The 21,199-nt window shown below is 31.6% G+C and overlaps 2 protein-coding genes across 2 annotated transcripts; both read right to left on the bottom strand.

The window, feature by feature from the left end:
• Positions 1–1,102: 1,102 nt before the first annotated feature.
• LOC11410305 (scarecrow-like protein 15) lies at positions 1,103–3,318 on the bottom strand. Its single transcript, XM_003629431.4, has one exon. It carries the CDS (start codon positions 3,129–3,131, stop codon positions 1,503–1,505), a length of 1,629 nt encoding a protein of 542 aa, XP_003629479.1. The 5' UTR covers positions 3,132–3,318; the 3' UTR covers positions 1,103–1,502.
• Positions 3,319–16,954: 13,636 nt separating this feature from the next.
• LOC112417474 (zinc finger protein GAI-ASSOCIATED FACTOR 1) lies at positions 16,955–20,083 on the bottom strand. Its single transcript, XM_024773245.2, has 4 exons — positions 19,745–20,083; positions 19,265–19,661; positions 18,925–19,145; positions 16,955–18,374 (listed from the first exon to the last, which is right to left on the bottom strand). Exons 1-4 carry the CDS (start codon positions 19,869–19,871, stop codon positions 17,560–17,562), a joined length of 1,560 nt encoding a protein of 519 aa, XP_024629013.1. The 5' UTR covers positions 19,872–20,083; the 3' UTR covers positions 16,955–17,559.
• Between the last annotated feature and the right edge of the window lie 1,116 nt (positions 20,084–21,199).

Genomic DNA, 21,199 nt, shown 5'->3' with positions numbered 1-21,199 from the left:
TTTTTCGATTTTCACTACGGCAGGGCATGTTTGGATTGACTGTATAGTGTGGAATGGAATAAAATAGGATAACATCTTTTGTTTTGTTTTTTTAAACTAACTATATTATTTCATTCCATTTCATTCTATCATATGTTACCAATTCAAACATATTCTGTGTAGATTTTGGAATCATTTTTTCATTCTATTTGTTGATCAAGTAGGGTAGATCTCACTGAGTTTTTATGAAGTCAGTTTTTAAATTTCACATTTGTTCATGGATAGTTGAGAAGTGGCGATGATACAGCTTTTCAAATTAATCTAAAGCATCTTTTTTTCTTCTTCTTCTTTTTGCATCCTTTTACATGTCTGGATATTATATTTTTTCAAAGATAAAATATTTCATTCGTTCAAATAACAAAAATTTACACCATTTGTAATTGAGATCCATTTAAAAGCTTGATGTTTTAATATATGCTTATGCATACATACACATCGGTTAAAGATTGACCAAATAATGAAGTGATCCAAATATTTTTCACTTGTGTTGCACTATGGTGGTAATAATTCTGAAACTGATGCTGCTTACATAATTAGAAAACATAGAACTATCAAGCTACTAAGACAAATTGTTGGTGCTGTTTCTTTTTCTTTCAATTTTGCAGATGCCTGAGTACACACATGATAGGGCAAGGAATGTTCTTTAGAAATATGAAATATATAGATCTTCATTTGATCATGTCACGTATAACTAACTACCCTGGCAGTTGGATTTGAGAGCATATTGCATACAAGTATCAAAATTGAGAAACCTTTTGGATTAGGAGAAAACATGATTAGCCAAATGGACTAAGAACTGAATAAACTGATATTCCATTCTGAATATGTCTACATAACATATGTTTCTTTTGGAATAAAATTAATATATAACTAAGGTTTTAATTTTTTAATTTATTTTGTTAACGGCCTAATTGCAAACACATACTCGAATAAACATGTACGAAAAGGAAAAATACGATGACTCGGATTTAAATTTAGAATTTCACATAAAATATCCTCAAAGCCAAACAACATATGATTTTAAATTGTAAGCTCTCACTTTTACATAAAGAAACACCACACAGACAAAGTTATAGAACCATTTATTTTCCCAAACAATTAAACATCAAAATACCAACGGGGTCAATTAGATTACAGATATTGAGCTATTTAATCTCTCACTTTTACAGCAAAATACACCTTACATAGCTCCTTTTTCTTCTCTAATAAATTAGATAGACACACCCTCCCCCTAATTTATCACCTATATTACACAAAAACAAAATGATCTGGAAAAAATACAAGCCTTTGTATTTCTCATTTCCCAGCTTTTTTTTTTTCCTTTTAGTATCTTTAGTTTAACATAATTAAAAAAAAAAAAACTAAATTAAAGTTAAATTAAAATTACATTCTTGCTAATGTGAGCTTCACATCTTATAAATTTCTTTGTTTTTCGATTTTCTACATGCTTCTTTCTTCTTCTTCTAACACCGCCAAGCTGACGTGGCAACCATGGCCCTCTCATGCCAGAAAAGCACCAACTCAGCTTGTCGTTTCGCCACGTGGAAGCCTCTGATTTGTACCTTCGCAAGCAAACACTCCGCTTGAAAATCCGCAAACTGACTCAACTGCACCGGCCTCATTCCGGCGCCGTAAAACGCCTCTCTCCACGGCGTCGTTCTTCTTCCGGCAGCTTCCACCGCCGCTATTATCTTCGGCCGGAGCAAAAGCATCTCGATCCTCCTTGCCCACTCTCCCCCTCCTCCCGCCGCCACCGACGCATCCAATGACTCCAGCATCATCGAGTAAAACTCCAAACTATTCACAACACCACGACGAAAAGACGCCGCTGCTGCAGCCTCCGTCCATCCTTCACCGTCAACGAAAACCACCACACCAGGAGTTATCCTCCTCACATCCGAAAGAAACGCCGCCGTACCTTCGGAACCAAGTCGACAGAATATCGCCGGCGTTAACAGAATCGCAGTTTTCTCACCGTCGACGAATCTAACCGCCTTAAACGACACCGTTTCAAAAGTCCTCAACGGCACAAAATCAACCTGAACACGAATTCCAAGGTCATGCGCGAACTGATTCAGATTCTCACGAATCAACCTGCTTTCAACGGCATACTCCTCCGGCACGACGGCGGTGATACGAAGCAACGGCGAACCGTTAACAGCTTTTTCAGCAATCTCTTTCATAAGAGAAGCGTATTGAATTCCAAGACCAATTTCAAAATCAACAACGTGCATGTATAACGATCCATGCAACGCTTCGAGTAACGCTTGGTTCGTTGTGAAAATAGAAAACATTGGAATAGGTGAAATTCCAGAAAAGGCCTTGAAGGTTCTTATGGTTTGAACAATCTCCACCATGGATGAAAGTCTCGGTGGATTAGTCCGGTTTGAACCGGAGAGAAGAGATTGAAGTGCGTCTTTGAAATGAAACGCGGCACGGTGTAATGGTTTACCGGTTGGAGATCGTAGCCGTTGATTCAGCCGCTCTAATATTGCTTGAGCTAGTTGAAGATGATTGTTATCGAAACAATCAGCGGCACGAATAAGCTCTTCAATGAAATCCCAGTTGCTATTGGTGTTGTTGTTTGGTTGGTTATTATTGAAATCATTAACTAAATGATCCAGATTAGTGTTTGTGTTAGGGTAATTATAAGCCAGGTTTTGGTTATTAGAGTAAATATCTGACAGAGAAGTGAAGTCTTGAGTTTGATCAAATTGATCTTGAGAAGGGTTAGGGTAAATTTCTGAGGTATTATTGGTGTTTTTCAAGAGGGGTATTATGGGAGTTGAAGAGTCGTCTTGTAAACCTAAATCTTTCATGATGGAATCCCACCAATCCAAATTTGGCAAGGAAGCATGATCCTCTTGTTCCACTTCTGGATTATGTTCTTGTTCTTGTTGAGATGGTTTCTTTTCTGGGCTAGGGCTACGACAAAGCTCGAGAACGGACCTCGGTTCGTAGCACAACGTGGTGGTTGTCGGTGTTGGTGTTGGGTTGGGAGTTGGGACGTTAACGACGATGTTTTGAGTGGTGGTGAGTTTTGGTTGTGGTGACGACGACGAGGAGGAAACTGCAGGAGGAGGAACTCTCATTGCTGGCTATAGGAGAAAGGTAAGAAAATGAGAAAAGATGTTATTGTTATGATAATGCCTTTGCTGTGATGAGAATTGCTCTCGTTCGTTGCTTTAGTTTGTGAAAGTGAAGAGAGTGAGAGGGGCTTTTTGATTGCCATGATCGTTGCCTTTTTATCTTTGCGTGTGTGCATGTAAAGGCTGTCTTGTGGGTCGCTTTTAATATCTCTATTGCCATGCCATGCCATGTATGTGTAGGGATAAAACATGTGAATGGTGGGTGCCATGCATGTTCTATTCTATCACTATTTTGCACATTAGTCACCAAAGTGTTTTTCTTTCTAATGGAGGCAATTTTATTCGAACCATTGACATATACTACATGTGAGTTGTAACTACCTCTTTCAATCCCTCAATTCTAACTTTTTTTTTTGGTGGTGTATGCGGTTGAAACCTCAAACTTTACATATATTATATATTATCTCTGCTAACTAAATTAAACTTTTGACTCTGAATTTAAACTTTGTTCCCATATTAGAAAAGTCTACTCTAACCCACTAGACTGAAATATGTTTCTATTGGTTTTCAAGTAAAAGAATTATTTGCTCCATATATTAAAATAAAATGCAATCTAATTAGTTTTGACAATTTCTTCCAAATAATGTGATTTGGTTTTATCGGTTGCAATTAGTTTTTTCTAATGTCTAATAACATATTTATATTAAGGGCAATGTTATTCCGTGCCCCCGGGGCACTAGTTAAGGAGAAAAAAATAAACATGCAATCAATGAATTAATCCCACTTGTTTTACCTCTATTAAAGTGAGAAATAAATCAACTAATTAAAATAAGGAAAATGTGCATTCAATATGTTGTCAAATTTCCTATTTTGTGATACAAGCATTGAATCCTTTTTTTTTTAAACGACTCATAAAAAATTCACGGAGGTTCGAAAGAAAAAAATGATTCATATAAAATTTACGGAATAAAGAAAATTCATTTGAGTAAAATCCATGTGAAAACAAAAATAATTGTTAAGAAATGAAAATAATACAACTCTCTTTTATTTTAATTAGTTGACTTATTTAAAGGAAAGGAAATCATATTTTTAATAGGATAAGGAAGTAAAATCCACGTGAAAAAAATTACCAAAACTAAGATCACAAGAAAAATAAAGGAAAGGAAATTTGATATAGTATTAAATACAATTCTCTTTTATTTTAATTAATTGACTTATTTGTCACTTTAATTAAGGTAAAATAAATGTAATATATTCATTTATTACTTCTTAACCAGTGCTCCGGGGGCACCGGTTAGCGGCACCCTTATATTAATAGTATACTAAAAATTAATAGTAACGTAAAAATCAGACATGAAAATAGTAAAGAAATTAACTAATTACTAACCAAATAAAAGAAAATAACATCCAATAAAATTTGGTTGTGCTCCCTGAAAAAAAAAAAATTGGTTGTGTTATTTTTAAAATTTTTGGTTAGGAATTTGGTAACTTATTTTGAGCTAAAAATATTTGAAAAGAAACTAATTATATATGTGAGAAAAATGATCATTAATAATTTTATGATCAATGTTGTCGTGTTCAACTTCAACGTGAAGCCACTTTTGTCGTGTCTTTTTTTTTCCTGAGTGAAGAAAGGAGAAGACATGTTTAACCATGTATACATGACATTATGACACACACACTTTTAAAACAATCATTTAACTTTTACACTTTTTAATTAAAACATATAGTCTGGTTTCACAAGAAATTAAACAACCAAAATAGTCCCCTTCTTGTAACACTAAACAATTTTTCAATATGACTTTTACCATCTTTTGGTAATTTGATTTTTTAGGCATACTGCTAATATTGAAGAGAGCGAGAGGTTTTGATCAACTTTTGTAAACTTTCCTAAACATTTCTTGGGCGTCCGTTAGAAGCGCTAAAGATAGATCAGGAAAAAATTCATTAAGCATGATCAAAGGGACTACACAGTTAGTTCTCATCTTTGCAAGGATATTCACATAAGCATTTCCTTCACGAAGAGCATGTTTCAAAACAAAATTTCAATCCTTCTTCATGTAATCTTTGATAATCTCCATCATATTAGCATAATTGTGATATCGATGTGTTCTCATAGTCACCAACTTGACCACTTGAAAAAAAATCAGAGAACAAATTTTTTTTAAAAAAATAATTTGCCAATACAATTTAATGTCAATTAAGAGAGTTTGAATCTCTGCATATAACACTTTCGACCAACCAATACTCCAATAAAAACCATGAAAGATTGTATTTTTTATTAACAAGAATTTGAAGAAAAACAAATGATCGACTAAAATAACACTAACTATCTATTTTGTAGTTCTCGAAATCACTTTTAAAACCCTAAAAAATTTCAAGTGGTTTTGTGGACCATAAAAGCTCCTTGGCAAGTCCTAGAAATGACGTGGAATGATTTGTAACACGAGACGATTTCTTACGTTGACCTTATATTAGACGGTATATTTGCATGAGTTATTTTTATCGTTAAATTAATAAGTAAGTGGGCCCACGCGTAGTTTAAATATCTAATTTTCTATAAATGTAGAAAGAATATGTTCGAGTGCATTAATATTTTTAATTCATTTACATACTCACAAAGACACTACACGTATCTTTATATCTACAGCACCTCCATTATTGTTAATAATGTTGAACTTTTTTTTTTCCTTCTTTCTTTCGGCTAAGATTACTAATGGAATGGCAACTTTAACAGAAAGTTTGGCTGGCCACCTAAAAAATAAAGTATCTTTATGCCAATTTGCTATTCGAAACGTAACACGATGTGTATATACTTTTTTATGCATGTAGCATATGGATCACACTTGTCATCATTACTTAATTATAATGCGTTTGATAATCAACTTTACAGAATCATCTTAATTTGTTTATGCAGTTTTTTTTGGATTGTAATCATATAGTATAACGTTAAGGAAAAAGACGTATGGCGTATACAATTACTCTATCTCGAATCCTCGTATACACTCTAGTAAAGGATCCAATGCTAGCTCTCGTATATGTGTAAGATTTTTGTTTTCTATTATTAGTTTTCCTCTCTTGTTCTTGTATATATTCTTCAACAGCTAAATAAAACAATTCAAGCGTTAACTAAAGCACTGGCGGTGTAAACTAACAATAGATAGTTAGTATATCCCTCAAAAAAATAGCTAGTTAGCATATATATCCTATAAATACGGTTATAACTTATAAGAGATGCCACTATTGCTATATCCATTATCTGATATGCTATCCGAGAACCTGAGCAGTGTAAGACAAATAACAAAATACAGACAACTTCAAAACCAACTTCAATACTCACTCTCATGTCTAGTGTGAGTCTGTTTCCAATTTCCATATTGCAATCATTAGACGACTCTGATACTATGTTAATAATACAAATACAAAATAAAGAAAGAGAGAATGAGAACAACGGAGGCTAGAGTTTCATAGAACATCAACAACTTAACATTACAAAAGATTATAAGGAAATATATAATAAAACCTAATTATACTCTGACTTACTAATATAAAAGCTCAATAACTTAAGATCAATACTTTATTATCTACCAAAAAGAATAACAACTTTTTTCATTGCTGGATCAGTTGATTTCTGTATTAAACAATTCTTTGTTAGAACTTTGTGGCCGAATTTCAAATTATCAAGGGTCGTTCTCTTGAAAACCAGAGGATTAAAAAAATCAAAAGATATCACGACCCAAGGCTCTCTTGGGATGATTTTAAGTTTTGTATTTTGAAATTTTTAATAAGAATCTTTTGGTAAAATAACGATCTTTCTTCTTAAACCTCATTAGCTTTTTTTGAAAGAAAGAAAGAAAGATTAAACCTCACTGGAACTTTTACCCGTGCTATCACCCGGGTCATAAACAATGGAGAAGATAATATATTGCAATAAGATCCATTACATCGAAGAAAAAAAAAAGTCTACAAAATATTGTCAAAAAAAGGCATGAAATTGGTGCGATGGATTTTTCTAGTAAGTGAAGGCAAGAGGATAGGAATGAAATTGGTGCGATGCATTTTTTAGATGGAATTTGTTAGGTTAAATCACTGTTAACCTAATACAGCAAATGAGCGGAAAAATATTAGGTTAAATTGCTGCAGACCTAACAAAATTAATAAATAATGATAAATTGTTGCAACCTAACAAAATTAATAAATAAGTATGTACAAAATATTGTAAAAAAAAAAGGCAAGAGGATAGCAAAAAACAAAAGGCAAGAGGATGAGAATGAAATTTGCGCGATGCATTGTTTTAGATGAAATTTGTTAGGTTAAATTAGTGCTAACCTAATACAGCAAATGAGTAAAAAAATTAGGTTAAATTACTGCTGACCTAACAAAATTAATAAATAAGGATTAGCTATAATGTCATTTATCTATCATTTTGTTTTATATTTCCGACATGATATAAAAGATTTTGAGATTAACAGCGACTTTCAATCTCAATTTAAAATCGTTAACCCAATTTAGGAAAATGTTGGCCATAAATGTCTCCTACACTCCTTTACTACCATTTGGCATCACCTCATTCATGATTCTTGCAAGATCAGTTAATTGAAAGGCTGGTCAAAAGCACACTTGTTGCTATGATCGATCGATCGATTATTCCATGGTCCGATTCTTGTTTGTTTGAACCTCAAAAATCACACATATGTGTGTTGTGGGACTGAAATCTATCTTTTACATATTCTTCCCGTATTAAAACAACGACACTTCTATAAACATATTAGGGAGCTTCTACGGTGCAATCATGAAATTGACTTTTTTGAAAAAGTTAATCTTAATCTTAATGATTGATTCATTTTTAAATTGTTGATTATTGATTAATGATCAATAGTAATTCATCTAGTGATGCTTGCAACATTTTAGACTTACATGTACTATTTTATCGTTGGCATCATGTGATAGTTTTAAGTGTTACACTTAACACTTAAAACAAGGTAGGATAAAATGTGTATTCTTGTTAATCTGATGAATTGATGATATTATGGAGACTGAACTTTTGATGCTATAGTATTAACTTAATCAGAAAAATTATTCTCATGACTTCACCATAGAATTTTCCAACATATATTACCACTCGTCTTAATTATAGAAAAAACAAATTTTAATTTTTCGAAGTTGTTTATAAAAATAAAAGTTACGACTTTTTAAATGTGTTTACTACGTAAATAATTTATTTTACTATACTTATTTAAAATGTTTGTCTTGTTAATATTAATAAGTACTTTTAGTGTCTCAAAAATTTTCATAAGATTATATTTGAAAAAACATTCAAAAAGTTACAACAAAAAAATAAATACCTTTACTGGTTTTGATGTTTGTTCTTTTTCTTATGATTTTTCTCTTTTTTTTTTAAATAAAATTAAGAATATTTATCTCTCTCAGTTGTTGTTGTGTTTTAGTTCAAATTATTAGTTTTAAATTTGGAGAGTATGCAAGGCAAGGAAAAAATAGGTTATTTCAATCCACTCATGTCATAATAAATTAAATATATCTCGTCTATATAGTTTCCTTTACGATTCTAGAATCGAAGCTAATCATTAATGGAATTGCGAATTTTTAAAGGTATTGTAAAGGTGATGAAATTTTTATATAAATAAAGAGTTGGCAGACGAGTGAAAAGAAAGAGATAGGCGATAAAGAAAAGAGAGAAAATAGATGAAAAAGTGGTTTTTTTACGGTATATAATGATGAAAAATGAATTGGAAAGATGAAAAAGAAAATGTAAAAAGGGACTTAATTACTTAAAAGTGTAAAATTAAATATCAAGATTTATGTTATATTTTGCCTCAAATTAAAAAAAAAAAGATTTATTTATATTATAGTTTTGTTAATTAAATGAGTTGTAAAAACACAGATGCATGCACGAATTGAATGAATAAAAAGTATCATATATACATCACATAAATCAATATATATTATTTGACAAAATAAATCAATATACTTAACCATTAAGGATCCATGGAAGGACTGAAAATGACGTGTTAGAGAAAACCATAGGGAAGGGAAGCTTGAAGAATACAAAAGAAGAGAGATATTGGGAGTGTATGTAATAAGAGAGATTCCGGTTTCTATCATGGCTCAGATAAAGAGGTCTCCATTCACCCCACTCCTAAAGAAAAAGAAAAAGTGTGTCTAGGAATTGAAGGATGTGATTTTTCATTTGTGGGAATATTAGTGGAGGATCTTCTATCTTCTCTATGGTATAGTGGCACATATAAATCCAAAGCTCTACCATTTGGGGTGGATGCAAAAGTTGTTTTGAATATTGATTAGCCTATTTAATTTGTTACAAATTATAAATAAAAATTAATTTTGATATCTAATAATTTAGAGATTGATTTTTAGATAATTAAAAGAAAAATAGAAGTTGTTCTTGTGTGTGTTTACCATAATCAAAACCTTTTTTTAAATCAATTATGAACAAAAAAAATTATTGAGAAGTTGTTGAAAACATACTCTCATTGGGAATAATTTTTAGTTTTTTTTTTTTTTTTGAGAAATAGATTTCTTTTTTCTTCAAATTAATATATTTTTAAAAACTTATAGCAAATAGATAAAAACATCTAAAATTGATTATTTTGTTAAAAAATTATATTTTTCACGTAAAAGTTGTAACAAACAGACTCCCTCTTAATTACCTAAGAGCGTTTAAATGAAATTGCACAGGTTTCTTCTAACTTAATCAATGTCCTGAGTTTGAATCCAACCTTAAGCATGCATTAGTCTCTGCAGTTGCGTGCGTGGAGGGAGATACCCGGTTTCCAACAAAAAAAACATACTATGTCTTTCTATATTAAGTGTTACTTTAGATTATTATAAATAAGCAAAATTGTTTAATAATTTTATAGTAATTTTTTCTTATTAGTAATGATAAAAATGAGATAAAATATGATATACTTAAGACTATAAGCTCAAATGTTATCAAAAACGTAGAAGTAACATCTAAAACATCACTATAACCTCATAAAATAATATTATAAACTTATGAAAGAAAATTGTTACTAAATAATTAGCTCTACTTTCAATTTTTTTTAGGGAAAAGAAATTGAAAACTGAGCATATCTATTTATTTTCTGCATGTGATTCCTTCACAATTTCATAAACGTAATCTTCTTTTGCGGAATTGCGGTAATTTGAAACTAGTTGACGTGAGTTGTTATGACACTAGCTTTGTGGTGTAAGGAAAAAGTCAGAAAGATTTGTGGTATTGATACTATTTTCTACCATTTCTATGAATGACGTTATCAACTCAAATGGTTCACTTCTAAAACGAATTTTTGTCGTCCAAATCACATAACTAGATGGATTTGATCAGAGACAAGACAGCCCAGGTAATGACAACAGGAGCATTTGTTCGACCACTCGAACCCTCCAAAAATTAAGCCTTGCAATCCCAAATATGTAAGGGAAAATATGTTGTAGACACCGTATAATAAGTCTATACATCTTTGCGAGAGAAAGATAAAAAAAGAGTAACGTGGTAGATATGATAATCGGTGATGCGATGAAAAGAGAGAAAATTGTGTGTTAAATAAGTGTTTGAAAATATGATATGTCCAAATATCATTGTTGATATATTAAAATTTGAATTTGATTTCCTACTAAAAATATAAAATAAAAACCGAATTTTATTGAAAGTTCTTCCTATTACTAGGGATGTGGTGTGGTGAGTGGTGACAATGATAGGCTGCTGCGAAGACCATTGTCACCACTCAATGGTGAGGATGTAAACTTTACCGGTGTAAATCTTTACCTTACAATATAACTATTTAATGATTTTGACCAATTCAAGTGGATGAAAATGTGTGAGTGCGATTCCACTGCATTCTTCCGTCACTTGAGACAATCTACTCCCCTTTCAAAATCCCATTTCAGTATATCCTCTATCATTTGCTTATGAACAAATCTAACATGTTTAGGGTATATGCTCAATCTTTATTGTCAACGACTTGAAATTATTGCACACATGGATACTGTTTCATTAAATTACTTTTAACTTTAAAAGTTTCTGTTTTTGTGTTTTGGAAATTCTGGTTTATTTCAACTAGGAGTGGTGGCTTTTCTGGATCAACTTGTGAATGTAAACATTGGAGTTTTTGTATCTTTAACAATATTAGGTGGTGTCAGGCTTTTTTATAGCATCGCTCTTCTGATATTTTGTTACCTATATCACTATATGTATTAGTTGTGGTATGTCATATTATAGAGGCTTGTACCGGTGCTTGCAGCAAAGTTTGCTGTTTTGGCATCTTTACATGCACACCTTGTGCGTGTATTGATCATTTTTAATAAATTTAACTTTCAAAAAAATAAACTTAGTATGCTTGCTTGGCTCGAATCATTGTAGAAAAAGATCTAAACGGACCAAACCTATGAGAAGTATACTTGTATACGAAGTTGGTTCCTTAAAAAAAAATTATACAAAGTTTTTTTTTTTTTTAGAGAAAAAGTATAAGAAGATGAGGGATAAATGAAACTAAATTTGTTCGATGAAAGAGATTCTGAGGAGCAACCTTACATCCAAGTAGAGTGTGTCCGTTTTTATAGTGGAACATTTCCCTTTAACCATGCATTCATACTATTCCTACAAGATGAGAGGGCTTTTTGTATGAAAGGCCAACAAGAAACATTGTTGAAGAAAAATATAAAAGAGAATGATAGAGTGTGAGATGAAATGAGAATTTTTTTTAGAGCTCTCATGGATAGACCAAAAGAAGATTTAAGATTGGCCGATTTGTGATCTTTTGTGTTTGTATTACTATGTTGTTTTACACTCTTGTATTACGTTGTTGAATTTGTTATGTTCTTAAATTGTTATTTTTAATGTATGTAGCGGGAATTAAATTTCATGTGTTCTTAGCCTTGCCAAACCCAACACAGTTTGGGATTGTTATATAATTTGAAATATTTTAGAAATGTATTTGGACTATTTAATTTGAACCATCTCAAACTGTGGATTGTTACGTTACATCCAATTTTTGGAAGATTTGAGGTTTGTTTATTGAATTTTAAAGGTTAAACATGTTTCCTTTGACTGTGGTTACAGTCTAGGATGTCTTACGCCTTGCATCCTTCAATATTTTCATTCATTCTTCATTTTTCAATACTTCTAAAAAAAAATCTTAAATTTAGTTTTGGGTGTGGGTTATGATACCATGGTCTTTGTTGATGATTCATATTATCTAAATTGTTTTGCATTTTATATGGGGACAATAAGGTGGTCAACATAGATGATCGTATCAATTTACAACATCATTTTTGGGTTTAAGTAGTTTTCAGTTTGCATAGTTCAAAATCCTTATTTAGGAATTCATATTAAATAATCCGAGTAAAGGATATTTTAGAAAAAAGAATAGAGTGCACAAAAAGAGTATAGGGTGGAAAAAGTAATTGTTTTAATTTATTTTTACTAATGGATGGTTATGTTTGAAAAATAAATAAAAATGGCTCAAGCCCTAAACCGAACGATAAGATACTAAAAAGAATGAGGTTTTACTATCCATATCCCCACATTTTGCTAATTACACCACAGTATGACTAAAAAAAAAAAAAAAAAGGAATATTCCAAATGAAACTAACAATATCATATAAATTGGATACTTAGACATGGGAGCTACATGTAGGGGGGGAGATCACAGGGACAAAGTGTTGGAAGGGCTTCCAAGGTTATTACAAGAAAGACTTTATAAAGTCACGACTCATTGCAAGTTTTAAATAAGATTCATTGTTGTGCATTTTTTTTCCTTTCTCTTTTACCGTAAATAAGCGATTTTCAAGTAGATTGAGTTTTCTTTCTTAATTTTGTTACTTTTTTTTTTAATTATTTTTAATTTTGTTACTTGAGTGTGGCATTGTTTGATTTTTGGTATTTATTTGATGTTGATTTGAGTTTTCACCTTGTTGTGATGATCGTGTAATTCAGATTGATAGATCAACTTTAATAAATAACTAATTCAACCAATGATTAGGTCGTATATTTTGCATATCTGAAGATCATTGTACTATAGTCACTTTAATGTTATCATGGTATTTATAGGCAATTTAGACTTAGAAGTTGTGATTTGTTCGCAATTTTTTTTTTTTTTAATGAGGTTGAATTTGCGTTTGTATCTAATGTAATCCACCAATTTAAAGTGATGAAATATCGTTAATTTATATACCTATACTATATTCTATATTATATATAAAGAAAACAACTTCTTTCAACTCTTTTGGGCTGACTTTTCCTTTCCAAAAATGCCCTCAATTTTGAATACAAATAACTCGATATATATATATATATTTTCCTTTATTATTTAAAAAGTGTAACAAACTAGATGAGTATATTTATACTTACTTTTTCATTATCCCAATTATACTCTTAAATAATTTTTTCTATAATAAAGATGGTTGTCGGTTTCATTAAAAAATTAATTAGATTATATTTTTTTTGTTATGTTTTTGGTGTCATTTAAATAAATAATCATGATTAGTTTGGTTTGTTATAACTTGAAAGCAACAAACATTTAAATTTTTAGTTTTGAATGTCATGCAAAAAACACTATTAATAATTTTTAAACGTTAGCGCAATAAAAAGAATGGAAAGACAGACACGTGAGTGCTCATCTTTTCGCTAGTACATATAAAGTAAAGCACAAGAGAAGCAAAGAAAAATAATAATTTTAATTATTCTTCGTGCATTCAATTATATAATTTCTCATGGTCAAAATGATAGTTTTAAATCTCATCCTATGAACGAGAGTCATTTTAATTAATATTAGTTTTATTATAAGAAGAGTGAAATTTGAAGAAATACAAAATAGTGATTGAAACTAAATTTATAATAGTAATATGTGTTATGTAAATATTCAACGGTATTGTTTGATATATTGGAAAAGGCAGTGGAAATATCATCTCACATCAATAAGAAATTTGTTTATGAATCCCTGGAGCGACCAAGCTACATTCTCCCCTGGCTACATGATCACTTTGGAAGTATACTTTCAGGTTCAAATTCTTCTTCGAAGTAGTGAATTTTTATCCGAACTAAGTTCTCGAGTATTGTCAAATAATGATAACATTAACCCTATAACACAAAGATGTATATTATTTGAATAACAATTGTTTGGACATCTTATGAGACAATCAAAGATACAGACAAAAATGAGAATAGGATTTGATGTTGTCAAAGAATTTAAGCATTGACACAAAAGTCAAAAAGACTTAACTCGACTGATAAATGATGATATTACTAGGAAGAACACCTTCGCTCTATTCATACCTAAGACCTGGTTATATGAATTATAAGTGGTGCTTACCACTTCGAATACATAACTCAAAAGATGTTAACATTTAATTTCAAAATATAGAGCGATGGCCCATTTGTAAGAAAAACTATGAGATTCAATTTGGTCATTGAGAAAAATAAAATAAAAATTAACATTTACATTGTACTTTTTTTGGTTCTGTTTGGTCTCATATTTTGCGGTGGTTTGGAGTTCGTGCGGTTTTGCCTTTTGATATATCATTTTAACCAATTCAGTTTTCTTGGTGGTGATGCTAAGTCAAGGCGTTCGTTATCTCAGGTTATTTGGTTTGCAACAATTTGGGAAATATGGAAGGAAAGAAACGACAAATTTTTCAATGCAAAAGATTGCTCTATTATGCACGTGGTGGACAGATTAAGTTGTTAACATACACGTGGTTGAAGTTGAAATTTGATACTCTTCCCTTCAATTATCATGGTTGGTGGCTTAGTCCGTTCACTTAACTAGACATAGGCTAATTTTTGTTGCTTTCTAGTTTTTTTCTCTTGTTTGAGGGAATCGCCTTGTAATTATTACTCCCTCTGTCCCACAATAACTGAGTCATTTGCACAAAAAAAAAAAAAAAGTCCCAAAATAACTGAGTCATTTCACTTTTCAATACAATATTAATTACTTTTTTCCCTTTATAACTCTAATTAGTACTACTTTCACAACTTCCAATTCAATATATTCCACTATGCATTTATGATAGTGGAGAATGCATTAATACTTAACAAGAACACTTAAAATCATTTTTCTCTCTTCTTCATTTATACATTTGTCTTAATATGTGTGAAAAGAAAAAATGGCTCAGCTAATTTGGGACGGAGGAAGTATGTATTACAAGACTTTAACTTTAATGATTCGTCTTAAACACATCTTGTGCCAGAAGGGCCTTTTGACGTGGTAATATATTTTGTTTTAACCTCTTAAAAAAAATAACATTGAAAAAATAAAACTTGAACGACTAAATCCCTAACAATAATTTAAAGAAACAATTTGGTCCCAATAAATTGTCTCGTATTATTATGTTTCTTCTTTAACATTCAAACAAATGATTCAATAGCAATGACTAATAAATTATATATTAACAATATTTGGCAATTCTAAAAAGATCATCAACATATCCAAAGAAATTTAAAAAGTTCAACAATTACAAAATATCAATGTTTTAAAAAATCCATGATATTAACATCAACATTAGAAATTTAAAAAATATCCATAAGACTTAGCAATGCTGTAAGAGATCCATAACATATCTAAAAGATTGTATCAATAGTGTATCTAAACAAAATAGATGTTACTCAATTCATTGAATTGAGCACGATTCTCTTATCTTATATTTTTGTTATCAAACAAAAAAAAGTCTTTTGTATTTGGTCTATATTATAGACTAGATTGTCATATATTATAGACCAAATACGAGCTAAAATATAATTTATAATAGTGAGCGAAGAGAGTATGTCATATTCATCTAAAATAACAGCTTTAGTAGTTTAATTAGCTCGTGTCATTTGTTACCTTAACAATTGTTAATTTGAACAAAATGAACCATCAACCTCCTCTAACATTTTATTATTTCTATTGCTATGAAAATTGCTCATTCTTCGACCGTTCTAATAGACATTCTTCATATGTAAAACAAATTTAAAAAAATAAAATAAAATTGGTGTGGCTATAACCACACCATGCCTTATAGTGCATTCGTCCATGCAAACGGATCGTGCATTTTAGCATTTTTCTAACCAGCACTAGTTAAATTATCATCGATATATTTACCAAATGAAACTACTTGTATACAGAATAGATGTAATCTTAATAGAGACGTAAATAATAGTAACATGCAAAAGTTGAGTCTAGCGGAGAGGTCAGACTTCCACGACGTAGCAAATTGAAGTTCAAATTCCGACTGAGATATCCATATTTTGTCCTATCTGACATGTCTCGTACAAGATTACTTCTTGTGGGAAAAATGTAGCCAATAGTAAATTCGGTAAATTATGCTAGCAAGTATTTTTTATTTATTTTAATGCTAGCAAGTAATTATAATTTTTCAAATAGCAACATTAATTAACCTAATGTAGCCACATAAAGCAAAATATGTATGTGTATCCCATTAGTATTGTTCTTGCACATCACTCAGATTTCTAAATCATTTACTAAAATATTAAAGTGCCATTTTAATAAATAAAATAAAATAAGGATGCTTTTACACTACATTGTCATTTATATACAAAATAAAAGCACTAATGCTTGTACCCAAAAAGACTCATGTAAATCCTTTTTTACCAGCCAAAATAAATGCAAATACTTGTGCATAAAAGAAGCCCAAATAAATGTCTAAAACCAAAAGCAAAAAAAAAAAAAAAAACAAATCAGCTCAAATGTCCTTTAAATAACAATTATTCAGTGGTTCAAAAGTTTACTACTTCTTATCAAAAAAATGGGTTGGGTTGCTAATGCAACTTGGCTACTAAATAAAGCTACCTAAAGTGGGAATAGGTTGGGAATTTTCTAACTTGAAAGAATATAGAATAATTACAATTTATGACATTTACTAAGAACATTAATTACTTACTAAAATTCAATCACGCATTAAGTGCCAAACAATGGACAAACGTGGAAATCCACAAATGTGACAATAATTCCAACAACCAAATAAAACTACTACTACTAGCATCCTAATTTATACCTACAGCTACGGACCAAATCATCCAACGGAGGAATACATGATTTGATCAAAACTGTCCAATAAACCAAAAACAAGACCATGATCTTCAAATGCTCCACTGTCCCTTAAACTTAAGACAACCATATGCACATACCCTTAATTTCTCACAGCCTGTGTTGTCCAAAACAAGCACATTGTACCTTGTTAAGGTCACATTTTCTTTTCCTTTAATATATAGTCTTTCTTCTGGCACTATAGTGCAAGACAAATCAACAAGACCCCATTTGCACATTACCTGTTTCATTGATCCAAAATTGCATATTGCATAGCAACTTCAAAATATTCATAAGACAGCAAATGTTTTTACTTTCCAACCAAAAAATTTGCCTTGATAATAACACTAGCAGTTGTAATTGCGGCCAAAATATCACGAACTCCTTCCGATATCTTTGCCAGAGAACTCTCCATTACCAAAGGATGCGGCTGCTGCGGTAACATCCAAACCACTGCCTCCGCCAATTGATGTGATAAGTGCAGACAAACCTCCACCGGCACTGCCACCAGCAGCCATCCCCAATCCTAGAAAATCAAGAGTTGTCTGCTTAGGACCAAACATTGACGGAGTCCCCAACATCAATTCCTTTAGTCCAGAATCTGCGTCACAAGGAAGACCTAGTCCAAGTCCTGCTGAAACTAAACTAGAACCCTCTGGTTCCATTGGTCCGAGACCCCAATGCAGGCTATCTTGTTGACCAGATGAAGTAGAAGCAGAAGACGACACAATTCCAAGCCCACGAAGCAGAGAGGCGTTTGTTGCAGCAGCGCCCATTTGAGCTGCTTTTTGAAGTAATGCAGTGGCAGACATCGCGGGCGGCTGATGTGTTGGCACGTATTGGCGACACTCCTGCCCTCCTGTTCCGAAAATTGATGATCCATGACTAGTCGAAAGGCAAAGAGAAATCGCCTCGGACGATGGAGGTGCTGAGAAATCTGTAGGACGAGGATCTGTACATCCCATGGACCTAATTAGGTCACTGAACGCCGGTGCCTGAGGTTGGAGACTCGCAGAAGCTGAAGCTGTTGATGAAGCAAACAAGCTCGCAAACACGCCAGTGCTGGTAGCGGCACAGCCGTTGCTTTTTGAGCTAGTACTGCTGCTACAACTCGCATTTAAAGCACTAGCAGTAGTAGTAACAACAACTTGCGGTTCCTCTATGATTTGTGGTGGATTTTCTGGCAAATCTGCAAAAATCAAAACATAGAATAAGGAAAAGCAAAGCAGGAACAGAACAACATCATTATTTTAAACAAAAGCAACCACTCATAACACATAGACAAGTAAAGTTGGTTCCTTTCTTTTATGTTACATTAAAGTTCAGAAGTAAAGTAATGAAGAAAACAATAGTTTTTCCACTCTTAAAAACAAATCTTCTCTTTTTTAGCTTTTGAGATCCTTGACAACCAATGCATAATTTAGATCAAACAATTACAAAAAACACCTTTTTAAGTGATTTATTTTCATTACTTAATTAGCATGCCCCAAATCTCAGATCACTTGATCCTGTTTCTCACAAAAACAAGTCACAACAAAATACATTACCAGACAAAAAATACTAAACACCAAAGACCACATAAACAAACAATAACACCAAAAACAAAATTTTGAATTTGTTAGTATCAAATTTTAACCACATCAAACATGACAAAAAAACAAAACAAAAAAACAACCCCGAAAACAAAAATTGCACTTTTTTTCATGTTTTCACAAATAAATAAATAAATAAATATCTACCTAGCTTCTGAGTCTCCAAAGCAGAGGACACACCACTATTTGATTGAGGAGTAGTAGCAGCAGCAGCAGCAGTAGTAGTAATCACCGCCGGCAACGAATCACCGGTCAAAACCTTTGAATCAGATTCTGAATTAGCTTTCCCAACAGCTTGATTCTGAGATTTTGCATTCTCCTCTGCCAACGCATCACAAAAAGCTCTATGTGTGATAAAACTATCCCTCCTTCAAAATCAAACACATAAAAAAACAATTTTTTTCAGAAACAAAACAAAACCCATTTTTCAGAAGCATATAAAAATCAATAAACAGATTCCAAAAATCAAAATTTAATAAAAAAGAACCTGGAAAAAACGGTTCCACAATCACATTTATACTCTCTAGAACCACAAACTTTAGAGTGAGCTTTCCAATCAGATTGAACAGCATATTTCTTAGAACATTTCTCACATTTCCACTTTTTCTCACCATGTTTTCTACAAAAGTGCTTTTTTATCCCAGTTAAATCACCTAAAGCTCTAGAAGGATCATGATGAACACAAGTAGGTTCAGGACAAACATAAACCCTTTTCCTAATTTCTTTACTTGATCTTTGTCTCAGTTTCCATGGTAGATTATGTCCTCTTCTATGTAGTTGAAGATTCTGATCTCTTTGAAACCCTTTGTTACATATTTCACACACAAATCTGTTTGTAGCTAACAACGTTGTTGGTGACAGAGCAATCACCTCTGCTTCTGGATCTTCAAAAAATCAACAAAAAAAAAATTAAAAAATTATTAATATTAATTAATCAAGAAAAAAAAATGAACATATTAATTTGTACCTGGCATTCCTGGGAGATTTCTCTTTTTCTTGGTGGGTTTTGGAATTGGTGATTGAATATTGTTATTACCAGAGGAAGAGATGCTAGCTTCACCTGAAGCTGTGGAAACATTGTCTAAATCAACCATTGGGAAATATTGATATGAATATTGAACTAACCTAAGCTATAAACTATAGCTATAAAACTTGAATAATAATCTTTGTACAAACAAGGAAAAATCTAAGATGCATTCAAAACTTTTTTGGTATTTTTGTTTTTTTTTTGTTTGCTAGGGTTTGTGTATTTTTTTGGCTTCTTAGCTCTTTCTTGTTTTGTTTTTCTCTTTATCTTTATCTATATCCACCGGTCAACCTGCTAAGGTTTTATTCTTTTTCATTTATTTTTTGTTTTTATTTTTTATTTTATTTTTTTATGTTACTTTGGTTTGCTCATTTACCCACACCAACTACCACAAGTCCAATAATGCTTCTCTCTCTCTCTTTAACTAAAAGAAACTCTAATCTTTGGAATCCAAAAACCCGTTGACAAATAATACCTTTATACACATAACTCTCTTTAGAGTTCATACACACACTTCACATTCTTTAAATTAACCGTAACAGGTAAGTAACTTTTGTATGGTAGTATGAATTTTAAACTTTTGAGTGTGTTTTTCTCTTGATTTTAGAATCAAATTTTTATAATGTTACTTATAAATAAATAAAATTGTCATATGTCAATTTATGTGAGTTAATTCATACAAATTATTCCGTCTTTAAATAGATTCTACAAATGATCATTAAAATGGTCCTAAATAGATTAATCAATTATAAGATTGAATACCATTATTTTATATCTTTTTTTGGATATTAAATAAATATCGACTAATTAGGTAGTTAAGGGGGAGTAAGATTGAGGAGGTGAAGTTGATTAATAAAATAGACAAATGTGTACATGAATTGGATTTTTAAAACTTACTAGAGTCAGACAAATTTTAATACTCAGATAATATTTACAAAGATATTTATATATCATTCGTTAAAAGATATTTATTGATCATCAATCGATCACGTTGACAGCAGAAGTTAAATTCATAATCTTGTAGTGACTCCATAATCTTGCAGTCAATCTTTATTGGCAGTAATCTTAATGAAATAGTTAAGTGAGGTTAATTAACTAAGGTTATTTTAGGGTATATTAATTTATGTTGTGTTGTAGACTGGGTCTAGTGAAAATAGAATAGAAGGGTGTTTCGTTTCGTGTCCAAGTTTGTATCTTCCACTTGTCTGTGGAGGCAAATGGCACAGTGAAGTGAAGGACGAGTGATTTAATAATCACAATTTTGTCGTTTAGCGCGGTGAGTCTTTGTATTGGTTTGAATCCGTATTCTGAGAAACCGACAAAGACAGACAGACACACACCACCATTATACACGGTGTTGGATTTTGTGTACTCCTTTCGTCCATTTTCACTTTC

The sequence above is a fragment of the Medicago truncatula genome, chromosome 8, assembly GCF_003473485.1.
Source record: "Medicago truncatula cultivar Jemalong A17 chromosome 8, MtrunA17r5.0-ANR, whole genome shotgun sequence".
Lineage (NCBI taxonomy): Eukaryota > Viridiplantae > Streptophyta > Magnoliopsida > Fabales > Fabaceae > Medicago > Medicago truncatula.
The sequence above is the reverse complement of the archived record's forward strand: the minus strand, read 5'-3'. Positions and strand labels throughout refer to the sequence as shown.